Source organism: Drosophila grimshawi, unplaced genomic scaffold (assembly GCF_018153295.1).
Source record: "Drosophila grimshawi isolate 15287-2541.00 unplaced genomic scaffold, ASM1815329v1 contig_1367, whole genome shotgun sequence".
Taxonomy (NCBI): domain Eukaryota; kingdom Metazoa; phylum Arthropoda; class Insecta; order Diptera; family Drosophilidae; genus Drosophila; species Drosophila grimshawi.
The window spans coordinates 8551044-8565112 of NW_025062889.1; the positions used below are offsets into that span (position 1 = coordinate 8551044).

Consider the following 14069-nt stretch of genomic DNA (forward strand, 5'->3'; position numbering starts at 1 on the left):
ATATATATTTTAAGAAATATTAATGTGGCAGCTGTGGTTGATTGTGTGTGATTAAAGGCTTCAAAAATGTTGATTTCCAAAAAAAAAAACTAACAAAAATGAAGACATTTTTCATTGGGTAAATATTTGAATTGTTTGGCTGTTGATAATTTGCAATTCACATTTATGTGATAATCTCACGTTCAACTAATTTGGAATCGACAAAGTCACTTTCAGTTTCACTTGCGGAAATCTCATCTCTAATGGCCCTATACATGGTATGTTTGTACATAACCGTATAGGTGTGTACATATACGCATATGATTGTATTATATAATGAAAACAACGCCACCAAACTTGTGAACAGACTTGTTTTTTGTTTTTTGTCAGCTTCGTTTTTGATTTTCGAAATGCATTCAAATCGATCGTGTGCTTTAAGACTTTCTTTACGAAGCTTTTGCTTTTGTTACAGCGACGCTCTTTGTTTCGCCAGACGCAAAAGAAAGTTTTGGTGCTAACGAATTGTTGTTTAGCCTGTGTACTTCTTCGGTGTTGATATATAGTGTACGCATATTTATATATACTGTCTTTTTTTACCCAAAAAGAATCGAAGCCAATCAGCTAAACAGGTTGCTTAAATGCCGATCGCCGGCGGCACAGATTGACGCACATTCAAATTAATGAAAGGGGAATATCATTAATATATTGTCTATTTTCTGTATAAACAATGCACAATAACTTATGAGTGAAATATCAGATATTATTCGTATTAAGTAAATATTATTCTTATTCCACTCACCTTGGCCCATTGATCCTAATCAAAATATGAATGAATGCTGAATGTTTGTATTTTTGATTTATGTATTTGCGTATTTTATTCGCGTTTTGTGTTTGTTTTGTTTTTTATTTGTTGTATTTTACAATAAATTTGACTAAATCTTAACATTTATAATCCTTAACCTGCAAGGAGCAAAACAGACGCGGTAACAAATATACGTCAGTAGTTGTAGTTGTATAAAGATTTCTCATGTTGTTTAGAAACAAACAATATCTAAGAATTTAGAAATAGAAATTGCCATGCATTTGTTTAAAGAGCATGTATTTCAAAATAATTGTTTCTTTTTCGCATTGATTTTGTAAATACTTATTAAGATATAAGCATGTCCTTAACAAACATACATACATACATACATAACATACATATGTCAACACGTACTTAAAACACATACACACACATTAACAACAATAAATATATATATGTATATATATATATATATATGTATATATGTACTCGTATATTTATATTTGTGTCCAGTTAAAAGGTATGCGTATGTGTGAATATGATGTATGTATGCATACATTATACACTCGTATATGTATATATATATATATATATATATGACTTTGTGTACAAATTTGGCCTGGAAGGTGGGTCTGCGCACTCACGAGCTATCGATTCGAGCTGGAATCTTGGAGTACTTTTCACAAATTGGAGATCGGCTAGATCCGGTTTTAGCTTGGTTGTTTCTCGTTTGTTTTTTTTTTTTTGGGATGTGTGTAAACTGTATCAAAAATGTAGGCATAGCATAAATGTCAATAACAGATACAAATAACAGTGTGACTGAATGACCATGTTGTGTCCAATACACACACACACACACACACGCACACAAACACGCATTCAAACAAACATGCATACATACATATATATAATAATATATAAATATATCCTTTGAATATGCTTATGCTTCGTAAAAGTTGTATAAATTTTATATATATATATATCGTTTATGTTGTATATATATAGTTATTATTTTGCATTTGCTCTGATTTGTAGGTATGTATATAATATATCTGTATTACTTTTTTTTTGTTTTGTTTGCCTTTTAACAAGAACGTATTATCGATTCGTATTAATTTACTTGTTATATATAATATGTAATTTGTTCAGTCAATTAGATAAAAAAGATTTCAAAAAGGATTCACTTAATTATACATTTTTGCCTTCCGTTTGATTTTGTCAAACGTCAACAGTAATCATAGTGTTTGTTTTAGGTATTAGATAAAAGGTAGTAGTAGAAAGGGTCCCCCATAGAATTTCGCATGTTACATTTATGGATTCGAATTGTTGTTGCTTTTGCTAATCAAACTGGTAGTTGTACATTAGTTCAAATACATGTATCTAGACATATATGTAATTCTAGCATTAGTTCGTTTGCGCTGCCCAAACAACTGAATGTCCCTGGTAATCCATGCAGTGAAACACACACACACACACACACACACACACACACACACACACACACACACACACTCACACTCACACACATACTCACACACACACTCATCGCGTTTACTTGTCATCTAGCTATGTGTTTGCAATTTATCTATGTTTATACATAAATAAAACAGTTTTGTCCTGTTTGATTGATTGATTTATGTAAAAATTCACCTTGTTTTTTGTTTCTTTTTTGTTTGTTGTCGTTAATTCCACCCCCTAGTTAGTGTTTAAAGATCTGTTAATAAATAGTGATCCCATCGAATTTTCAATTTTTGTCTGATCGACCGATAGTTGAGGCTTATAGGAAAACATGTGCCTGGCTAAAGCCATTTAGTAGGTTAGATTCTTAGTATAAAAGTAGTTTGATAGTTGTATTTTTCCTTCTTTTTTTTTATAGAGATTGTCTTTGTGTGCGAGGGGTGGGGGGGTGGCGATGGTATAGTGGATAACACATACGTCTTATGTATTAGTATGTGTGCAATGGCAACGACGCCATTTTGTTGCCTATGCTGTGATACCGTTTTAGGTACTCGATGGAGCGCACGCCATATTGTTGGAGGCAACAATATGCGACAATTTTAGCTAGTTGTTGTTGTTGTTTTTATATGTAGACTTGTATTTATTATCTTATGACATGCAGAAGTGCACATTCACACTCACTCACTCACTCACACTCACACTCACACACACACACACACAAACACACACACACACTGACATTTAATAGCGCACATACTGTTTAACATATACATAGAAATTTAGCTTTCTTGTTTTTGTGATGTTACTTAAATATTAAATTTTGAGTCCAGCCCAATATTTTTTTTTGTTTTTCTTTGTTTTGTTTTCATTTGCTCTTCAAACATTTGCGACAGTTTTGTTGTTTGTTTGTTTGTTTGTTGTTTCTTGTGTGGATTGTTGGGTGTATTGCTGCAGGTACCCTTTTGGGCACCCAATGATTTTAGCCACAAACACACGCCAAACATACAGACTGCATTTGGTTGGAAGCGTTATTTAGTCGAGATATGTATGCAACAATGACAACAACAACAACAACAACAGCAATAACAACAAGAACAACATCAACATCAACATCAACAAGAAGGATGAGTGACCTATGCCGAGAGACTGCGACGAAAGCCACGTCTCTGGGGCCGGGTGTGCCTGCACTAGAGCATATCCTCCATTTCGTTCTCGCCAATTGTGGATGTGGCAGGCGCCTGTGCCGGCAACGGCTTCAGTAGACCCGAGAATATCCTCCGGAAAGCCGTATGCTATTTGGAATTGGACGGCTTATTGTTGCCCACAGGCGGCTGCTTGGCCATAATATCGGCAAGCGTATTAACGCCCTGCTCATCATATTTCTTCCACTGTGAGTAGTTGATCTTCATGCACGTTATAAGCTGAGGCATATCAATAAAACCTATGCAAAATCCGACAAAATATTGCTTATAGTTGTTTACCAGTGATTTAGAATATGGGCGAACTTACTGTCCCAGGCCTCCATCATGTCCTGTATAATATATTCGATGAAACCAATCTGGCTCTTTGGTATGCTGCAGGTGGCACGATCGAACATGGGCATCACGATGGGCAAATGCCGTTGCTTCTCTTCGTCCGTCTGCATAAAGTACTCCTCGGCAATGCGACGTGCCCACTCGATGCAGTACTGCATCGGACGTGCCGGATTGCTCACATCCGCCACCTTGATCAGCATGCGGCGCATGAGTATCGAGGTCTCCTCCTCCGACTGCACGAGCTGCAAGTAAATCCATTTTGTAATTGCAATTACCAAAATTTGAAATTTGCCATCGAACTCACCTCACGCGGCTCAACCTCACTGCCAAAGACGCTCACAAACTTGGCCAAGTGCTCAAAGTGACGCGTCATTTCCGTAGCCAATATCATATCGATAATTGTGCTGCGCGCCGATTTGTACGTCTCCTTGTCCAGGTTCTTGAATATGTTGATCTTGTCGTCACCTGCAAGGCCATTTCATTTGTCGAGCATATTTAAGTATTGGTAAAAACTGTAATCTTTTACCCAATGTCAGCTTGAAAGTGATTGCCGCATGATGGGACTCCAGCACCGTTAGATCATTGTACAAGACAGCAAGCGGATTGTTCGAGTTACACAGGAATTGGGATGAGCGGCCGGGATGATCGACATCGTGTGCCGCTGCCGCAATCAAGGCCGTTGCCTGATCCATTCGATCCATTACCATATCCTTGTTGATCAGCTGCGTGATGAATGCACCTGTCGCCTAGACAAATTGATGCAAGACATGAATTAGAGTTAGAGCCATCATTGGATCAGTTGGATGCTACGCACCTGCATCACATCCGCCGCGTGTGTGCTATTGTGATATGTGTTGGATTTGTGATAATGCGCCTCGATAACTGCCAGCCAGGCTTTGCACACGTTCTCATCAATGTTCAGTGTGGCAAAGACGTCGAAGCGCCGGAATATTTCCATGCCCAAGTACAGCAGCGGATGGTAGTCGGTGATCTCTTCCAATTTGAAAATATCAAAGTCCCAGCTAAGAGATTCTTCAAGTAGTTCCATAATAATGGGATTGGCCTGTAATGTTAAAAAAAAAACTCATTGATTCATTAAAATGCACTCGAATTTATGTACTCTGGAGAATAAAAAGCGTATGGTGAAAACTTCAAAAATGTTACTTGTCTTTATTACTATTTACCAGATTGTGCGTTACTCATAGAAGGAAGAGGAATCGGTTCAGGTCTTCCTCTGCCATTGTCCGGCCTAGCTAAGCTAGACAAGACTACAATTGATGGAGTCACATATCTCCACAGAAAATATATCGGAACTCTTCGCTATTCCACCAGGGAATACTACTATTAAATGTAGAATAATTATGTTGCCTACCTTCATCTTGGCTGGCACAATGGTGGCCGTCCGAGTGGAGTTGCCCGTGCGGATAATGGAGTCATTTGAGCTGCGGCGCGACGAGTAGACACTGGGACCCTGCAAGAGAATTTTGAAATCGTGATTGGCAAGATTGGTTATGGATTGATATCGCAGTTGTTTACCGTTAGTAGGGCGCCAATGAGATCGGTAGCTGTGGGATCATCGGTGCGTATTTCCTTCATTTGGGGACTGTAGAGTCCCTCGCGCTTGAGGAACTCCAACACTTTGTCTATGAGACGTGCCTCGTCGGCTGAACAATTCTCCTGTACTTGTGATAGTAAATTGATTATCTAAAGTGCGAGTGCGCAGTTTGTGTGTTGGTTGTTGATTGTTGATTGTTTTGTTTATTTGTTTTTTTTATGTTGTTTTTTTTTTGGTTTTTTTTTTTGTTTGATTTTTGTTTTTTTGTTTGATTTTTGTTTTTTTTTGCAAGCGGCGCGCAGAGAGCAAAGCGAACGAGCGAGTGAACGGAACCATTAACATATTTACAATAATGTTTATAACAATTGTTGTTGTGTTTTGATTTTTCGATATATATATATATATTTAGCATGATGAGGTTCGTTGTTCAAGTACACAAAAAACATAAAAGTAAAAGAGAACATAACATATATAAAAGAGATATAAAAAAGAGAATAAATGTAAAAACAAGAGTTTTAGTTGTGCAATTATCGGGCATGTTTGCTGTATGTTAATAAAACGTGGTTGAATCAATATTGGATTAGCGTTAAATTAAATGCCAAAATATGTTTTGCCAAAATGCGAGCTGTTGTTAGATACGGATGAGTAATTGTGACATCCACACCAGCTGGCTCAAATTAAAGTTGTGCGTCTTAGATCCACATCAATTTCACATTCACATATAATTAAATCATTATGGATTATTCTAAACATTATTGGAGTTTACTTTAAATTATATTTGAAGTCTTGCAGTATTTATAAAAGAACTAACCTATTCATTCATTACGAAACTCTTTGTGGCTAACTAAATGAGATGAGTGATTTGATTTCTTTGACTGCAAAAAACTTGTGACCAGCGTTGGCTATTTACCTCTTTGAAATTGTTCAAGCCTTTGAAATGCGTTTATGCAATTTACAATCGCAGTTAATTAATTAAGTATACATGTGAATGGTGCAGCAATTGATTTGAATCTAGTTTCGCACAACTCTAACGCTTTCAATTTGCTATCTGCCGGTGTCGGTGTGTGTGTGCTCTGTGTGTTGGTTGTGCGTGGTTGTTGCGGATGTTGTTTGTTATTTGCTACTGATGCTACATGGCAGGACATTATTATTAAGACTGACACACACACACACACACACACACGCACATACATTCTCACACACTTACGTATGCACACACAAACCACACACCACACACCACGGACACGGATGATAATTTAGTATATACTGGCAACATGGGAATAGAAAGCATTCGTATGTTGTCAGATGGAATGGAGTCAACAATTTTCTGATTTTTTTTTTCAATTTTTTTTTTGTTCAGTGAAAAACCAATTGGTCGTACAAAAAGGAGTCATACTTTGGTAATGGGCGCCTCCAGGGGCAGGGACGTCAGCTTGGCCAGGCTGGTGCGACGCAGTCCATCGGAGGCAATTGAGCGCACATCGAAGCTGCAGCGACGCACCGAGTGCAGAGAGCCGCGCGGCGCCTCCTTTGGCTGCGGCAGCGTAGCAATAAAGTCCAACCCGCCACCGGGCACATCAAAGTTGAAAATCAGATGAGTTGGTGCACTGTAAATGGGGGAATAAAAAACCAAGTTAGTAAGTTAAAAAAATATAGCCAACAAAATCGAAATAAAAAAGGATCGAATTCATAGCAAATATTCAAAATGAGCTTTATTATAAATAATTGAATAATATGTTAATAATTGCTATAAATAAATATTAGGAACAAATAGATTTTGCATCTTAGAAATTTACAAGCTGAGCTACCCTTTCTGAATTGTCAAAAATATGTTGGCACTTACCTGCCAATGCAGGCCACGGGCACGACACGAACATGCATGGGAATGCCATCCTGGAGGCCCTTACGGCGCACCGTTAGGATGCCATCGAACTCCTTGATGCTCCTGCCCTGCTCACTGATGATGGAAAGGTCGGTGTGGAAGATGTCGGCTAATGGCTTGCTAATTATTTCGTCCTGTTGTTGGATGGAATTTTAAAATGCAAATCTCATTAATGTCTGGAATTGCGTGTTGCACGCTGCATGCTGCACGAGCGGCCTCGGGCAGCTCACTCACCAGCCGCATGTTGAGGAGCCGCTCGGTGGCCCGATTCGCATACTGTATGCGATACACGTCGTCCGTGATGAGCACCACCTCCTTCAGTCGGTGCAGGGCCGTGTACAGTGCCTGTTTGGGGTAGTTGCAACAAGAAGCAAAATGCGGGCGTTGTGGTTAACATTTGCAATTCGATTAAAGCGTCAGGCAGCGATGTGCCATTCAATTGAATTAATGCATCCGGGAATTAACGTCTGTTAGCAAGCGCCAGCAGCGCCAGCAGCTTGCCCCCAGGTGGCATGGCATGTCATTAATTCAATTGCGAATTGCGTTTACCTGTTGGGTGGACATAACATTATGCGGCCGGATGATCGAGTGCAGAATCTGCTTCATTTCCACGCTGCACATCGCCAAGTTGGTCGTCTCGGCTATGCACTGAAAGAAAAATACGAGTCGTGTGTAAGTGGAAAGTGGCATTTAATTTGGCCCGAGAGAGTACAACATTGAGAAACTTACTCTATTAACGCCAGCGTCCAATAGAGCAATAAGTGCGTCATCCTTTTCAAAGAAACTGCAAAGAGGACATTAAACAGTTGAAAACCAAGTTGTTCAAGTTGTTCAAGTTGGGCCAGGGACCAATCTAATGTTCACTTACCTCTTCTTGCAGACCGTAATTATTGTCGTTAAATGATGTCCATGTGTGTGACGTATGGCTCTAATAAAGATGGAAGCAGAAGCAGAAATTGAAGGCCAGTTAAGTGGAAAGTTCATTGTTGCCTTGGGGCAACCAAGTTTAGAGAAATCACATCACGTATACGCAATGCTTGACACACTCACCTTGCAATGTGCTCGGCATCGAGACCCTTTGTGGAGCGCGCATCAATTATAATTAGGTGATAGCATTGCGCTGTGGCATATGACTTGTGCAGAGTTTCCAGTGCCTCCTCCTTGGATTTGACCAGCGTTACGTCCAGTTGATGACGCTGACACGCCAAGGTGATTACTTCGCAGATGCTATCCGATTTGTGAAAAACTAAAAGCGCCTGCAGTCAAATTGACATTGGATTGGGCATTAGTCAAATTGGACAGGGGCGCAGAGAGCTGCGGCAGCATTCGCTCTATTTGGGTAACGCTGAGCTGAACAGAGCTGAACAGAGCTGAGCTGAGCTGAGCTGATATGCTATGCTATGCTTGCTGTATATAGTGTATGGTGTTGTATGCTGTGCAGTGTGGTGTGGCACGTGTCAGCTTACCTTAAGTTGAGGATTCGGTGGTAGCACGGTTGGATATTTCAAGTCCATGAGATTTCGCTGCAATACACACACACAAATCAAAACAGATGAGCAAGAGGTGAAAGCAGGTGAAGCAACGTGTAAAATTTAATAAAAATCTACAGCGCTGGCTTTGCCATCAAAATAAGAGGGCTTAACTCAGCTTCTGTCTGTGTCGTGTCAGTTTACGAGTGTGCGTGTGTATGTGTGTATGCGTGTGCGTGTGTGTGTGTGTGTGTGTGTTTGTCACACACAATATGCGTTGCGTGTATGTGTCGCTAAAATGATGATAAATTAAAATAAAATTGCTTGCGCACCAACGGAAATTGTTGGGGCGCCATTTGCTGTATTTTGTGACTTGGTCTGCAGATTTATTATGCTCATATGAATAATTTCGATATGTGAAAATCGGGGATTTAATACACACACACACACACACAATCACTCGCTGTATACGTCTTGCTGTGTGTCAATTCAGTAATGAAAACACACAGGCTGACATCAAAAGGAACCAATTTCGAAACTATTTATAGCCGTCTTTTGAAATTACAACTGGTAATCGTTGATTTAAAAATCGATAACCATAAACCGAACATTTCTCCGAATGGCGTATGACAGCTATATTTTAGGCTTATCTAAAATAAATGGATTTGCTTAGCTTTGCATAAGCAATTTCGTAAAAAATTGATTCTTAAGATACTTCAAGTCAATTTTGCAACCTTCAGTCAAAATAAACACTCAGCTGCCCTTTCGCGTGAGATACTTATCGTTTATGGAGTTTATTGCTTATTTCACACATTTCAACAATAATGGAATGAGAATGAGATTTATATTTGAATTTGTGATCTCCTTAACTCATTCAGTTGCGTATAAATGTTGCCTATATTTCAAATGCGTAAACAATGCAATAGCATAGAGCATTTATAAATGGCGATGAATGAATATGTTATTTTATCACAACACAAAAATTGTTCAATTAATTATTCATTTACTTAACTTCTGAAGAGCAGTACACAATTTCAACATGTTTGATTAATGTTGAGTTAATTAAGTTGCGAATTGTTGATAGTACATTTTCTTCACTCTTTCAATGTCATGCTTCGAAATAATTACACTTTTCTTGCTGATACTCTGATATTCTGACGCAACATTTACGTACAAATTGTGTAGGCCTTATGAATATGCTTTAAATATACTTGTGAATCAAATGTCTGAAGTTTATAATTATTTGTAATTGCCGGAAGGATTAAGAACAGTTGATGCCTTCGGCAATTCAATCATTAATCAATTTTGCTTTAGTTTTTTTGCATTAAAATGACAAAATTTAGCTATGACAATTCAACGTTTTTTTGTCTTTCTTGTCGTCTTAGTTATATTTTCTGGCATATCAGATTGTAAATAAAAGAGGTGACTTTCTGACGTTAAATGTATATGGGGCCTGTCAAGCTGTCCCAATTACTATAATGCTTGTCAGCAATACCTGAAATGTTTTGAACTCATCTTCGTCACTTTGAGTCGCTGGCTTCTTGCCACTGCCGACCCAAAGACGCAGTTTGGGTCCCTTGTGGAGACGTCGCTCGTATAAACTGTGGCACTGGCGGTCGAAGGTGAAAACTTTGGGACGCAAAACCACACAATCATCGCCATCATCCGGCTGCTGCTGCTGTTGCTGTTGCTGTTGCTGTTGCGTTAGCCTGATTCTATCCTCGAGTGTGAGGTTGTTCAGACGCAATGCCTGCGTGTCCAAATTGCGTATGGCCTCGACTATTTCCGGCTGCAAAATGCGTCCGACTCCACCACCTGGGCCAGGGGCAACACTACCACCAATACCACCACCACCGAAGGCCATGTTCAACGACCTTGTATTGCGCAACAGCGGCGTCATTATATCCCTGCCCTCCGCTGCCACATTGGCCTCGTACTCCAATTCCATTTGCTCGGGTGTTTTGCTGGAGCTGTTGCCCGTCAGCTGTGTGACTGGCACTGGCACTGGCAAAGAGATTTCACCGCCAACTACTTTCATTTCCGAGGCCAAAATGCTGCCATTTGTCGCTGTTTGAATGATGCCGCTGCCGCTGCCGCTGCTGCTGCTGCTGCTGGTGGTGCTGTCGCTTTGCTTCAAGTCCAAGCCATTAGAATTAGCTGTGCTAACAGCGCTTATCAGCCGGCTCTTATCGACGTCATCTGGCAACGACTTTTTTGCTGTTATTGCCGTTGTTCTCGTTGTCTTTGTCGTCGCCTTGGCTGGTCGCCGTTGCTGCTGCTGCTGTTGCTGCTGCTGCTGCTGCTTTTTGTTGCCATTATCAAGCACTTGATCAGATGCCGTCGGAAATTTTTTTCTCGTTGCATTTGTTGTTGTTGTTTTTGCAATGACATAGCGCTCCGCATCGGAGTCCGCGTCGGACTCGTTTGAATTGGCGACGGAGGCAGCAGCTCTCGTTGACGACGATTTGGTTCGAAAAATTTTTGGCAAACAATTGCGCATTCTGCTAATTATACAATAACACTCACTGGCGCGCTGCTTGGCTACTTCACAATATCAATGGGCACATCAACAAAAACACTTGACTCGATGCTCAAACTGCATATAGTCTATTATACTCCAAATGTCCTTCTACGCCAGCAACAACAGCAACACCAACAACATCAACAACGAATGCAGAGCGTTTGCGTAAGCAGCAAAAACAGAAGCACTGCGGCACATATTATTGTCCGAAATGGTAGTTGTTGTCGAGTGCTCAAATTGAGATATATATTTTTGTCTTATTTGTTATTTTTTTTTTTTTTTTTTTGGTTTTGTAAATCCAGTCGAACGAGTCTTGACAGAATATGGGACACTGACGTCGTGAGCTATTTATGAAGTGGTCTACAAATCAAATATTTCACAGGTTATTGCGGTTTGAATCGCGACGGCGTCGAAGACTGACTAACCGACTCAATTGGCTCAACAATGGGGTGACGGCGACATACGAGTAGCTGGCAATGCGGTCGGTTAATCTATTTCTTTACTTTTTGATTTCCCACCTTCAATGTTAATTGATTTGATTTCTCTGGCGTCGCATTGTTTATATGCGCGCCAATGGCAAATAGCCCCACAAACACATAAAATTATTCACACATTCACAGACGCGGCGCGGCGCGGCGCTCTCTTTAACCAATACACACACACACACACACACACATATATATGTATATCTATTAATTCACAGTCTTTGTAAATGAGTATCAATTTAAAGAAACAGAACTGAGTCAAAATGTAAAGCGACGCAGAATATACAAAAAGGAAAAGTTATACTCTGGCGAGCGTGCCCATCATATACCATGAGCACTGATAAGATAGCTTATCAAAGACGTAACACACATGTGCGTTGTCGACAGAAAAAAAAGAAAGAAAGAAAGAAAAAAAAAACAAATTGGCCAGCCAAAAACGCTGGCCCAGGCGCAGCGAAGCGTAAGCGTCCAAATACATTTAATCAGCATCACAAAACGGCTTGGCCAAAAAAATGTGCAGATATGTAGACATATATATATAGATATATATATATATATTACCTGATACACGTCCATTGAGTCATCCTCGGGCGTGAGTGCCAGCGCCAGTGAGGACTTGCGGTGACCAGGACGACCGCCACCGGATGAGCTAGTGCCCGATGTGCCAGTGCCTGCAAAGAAACAACAGCAAAAATGATGATTGCAATACGATTAAGATATTATTACATGTGTCACTAAGCTGCTTGCGCTGAAAAGCATGCTACATTTTTGCGTGTGCGGTGCCAAATGTGTTGCCTACTTTTAGGTCGGCACTCGCAAATGGCCGCACGCACACAAATAAAGTAGGCACCCACACACACACACACACACACAGACACACACACACACACACATACACACACACACATAAGACTCAGACATCCCGTCTAGTCACACGTTTTATTTAATTATAAACGTTGGCATTTCAAAAACACTTTATAACCGGGCACACGTACGTTTAACCCCCGCTTAGGAATATGCACACCCACATAGACCCACACACACACACACACACACACACACACACAGACACAGACACTCGCACACCCGCATACCAAGACAATCCGCTTACCCACAAGCAGCTCGGACTCGGAGGCCGGACGCGTTAATGAAGCTCTGCTTGTTATAGTTGTTGCTATGGCTGTTGTTGTAGCTGTTGTTGTAGCTGTTGTTGTTGTAGCTGTTGTTGTTGTAGCTGTTGTTGTTGGTGTTGGTGTTGTTGTTATTTCTGCCTCCACGGCGTGCGTTTGAATTTGTCTGGCCGCCCTGCCCATCTTTAGATTGGACGCCACCGCCCCCGCCCCCGCCACCGCCCCCGCACCAACACAGTTGCAATCGCTTTCAACGCTTTCATCGCTCATGTGGGCCGACGATGTCCCGGACAGGTTTGCTGGCTGGCTAGATATGATCATTGTTGTGCGTTTCTTACGCGTTTATTCTTATATTATTTTATTTTTTGTTGTGTTTATTATTTTATTTTTCTCGGTATTTTCGGTATTTTCCGTATATTCTTATTTCGCCGACTTTGCAAATTAACTACAAATATTCAACATAATTATCGCTTTTGATTATTTTTCGTGGCACTATGTTAATTTTGTCATTTATTTTGGTTGTAACCGGTGCTGTAGCTTTCCCCGGCTGGCTGTTTGACTGTTTGTCTATGTTTATCTGTTGGGCTGTGCTGGCATTGATTTCAGACAATTAGTGCGTAATGATAACCTGCTCCACATGCATAACTACATGAATGTGTTGCCGGAGTACGTATCTCTATACTATGGGTATATTTATGAACAAAAATAGCCCTGAAACATAAACATGCGGAACTGTGTTGAACACTCCACACACACTGCTCTGCTCTGCTCTATACACAGCTCTACTCTACTCTACTCTACTCTAGTCTACTCTACTCTGTGCTGCTCTGTGCTGCTCTGCTCGGCGCGTACTCATATCATTTTATGTATGATGATATATATGTATGTATATAAATATGTACGCGCACTTATGTATATATAGAGAAAATATTTGCGTATATTCAAATAAATACATACGGCCTGGCCTGGCCTGTGTGTATCTTATCGTTGTTAGCGTCCGCCTGCCTCAGTTGCGCTGGCTAGCGGTACGCGTTGTAATCTAAACGAAAATCGATAAATTGTTTAGATAAAAGCAGCAGCAGCAGCTAAAGCAGCAGCAGCAGCAGCCGCCCGCTGACGTCGCCAGAAGTAAGCAACAGGGTTTTTGGTTTTGGTTTTGGTTTTGGTTTAGGCTTTGGTCGACGAGGCTATGCTCAGACACTCTATGGCCCTATCCAATTTTCAGTTTGAATCTCAAACATTTAAGGTTAACT

General features: G+C 40.4%; 1 protein-coding gene across 2 annotated transcripts; it reads right to left on the bottom strand.

Moving 5' to 3' along the window:
- Positions 1-1332: 1332 nt before the first annotated feature.
- Positions 1333-11294, bottom strand: LOC6560609 (high affinity cAMP-specific and IBMX-insensitive 3',5'-cyclic phosphodiesterase 8). 2 transcript variants are annotated; one of them, XM_032734237.2, is made up of 16 exons: positions 10176-11294; positions 8678-8734; positions 8262-8467; positions 8080-8139; positions 7941-7995; positions 7761-7859; positions 7446-7556; positions 7173-7345; positions 6726-6936; positions 5311-5451; positions 5147-5245; positions 4589-4837; positions 4301-4520; positions 4079-4239; positions 3749-4016; positions 1333-3680 (listed from the first exon to the last, which is right to left on the bottom strand). In XM_032734237.2, exons 1-16 carry the CDS (start codon positions 11178-11180, stop codon positions 3532-3534), a joined length of 3264 nt encoding a protein of 1087 aa, XP_032590128.1. In that variant the 5' UTR covers positions 11181-11294; the 3' UTR covers positions 1333-3531. The 2 variants fall into 2 exon arrangements, with proteins under 2 accessions (XP_032590128.1, XP_032590126.1); XM_032734235.2 differs by having other exon boundaries at positions 5311-5478.
- Between the last annotated feature and the right edge of the window lie 2775 nt (positions 11295-14069).

Excerpts from the sequence above, each read along its gene's own strand:
- LOC6560609 (XM_032734235.2), bottom strand. The coding sequence starts at position 11,180 with ATGCGCAATTGTTTGCCAAAAATTTTTCGAACCAAATCGTCGTCAACG. Across the intron at positions 8,468-8,677 it reads CACCGAATCCTCAACTTAAG|GCGCTTTTAGTTTTTCACAA; the intron begins GTAAGCTGACAC and ends ATTTGACTGCAG. Across the intron at positions 5,246-5,310 it reads TCATTGGCGCCCTACTAACG|GGTCCCAGTGTCTACTCGTC; the intron begins GTAAACAACTGC and ends ATTCTCTTGCAG.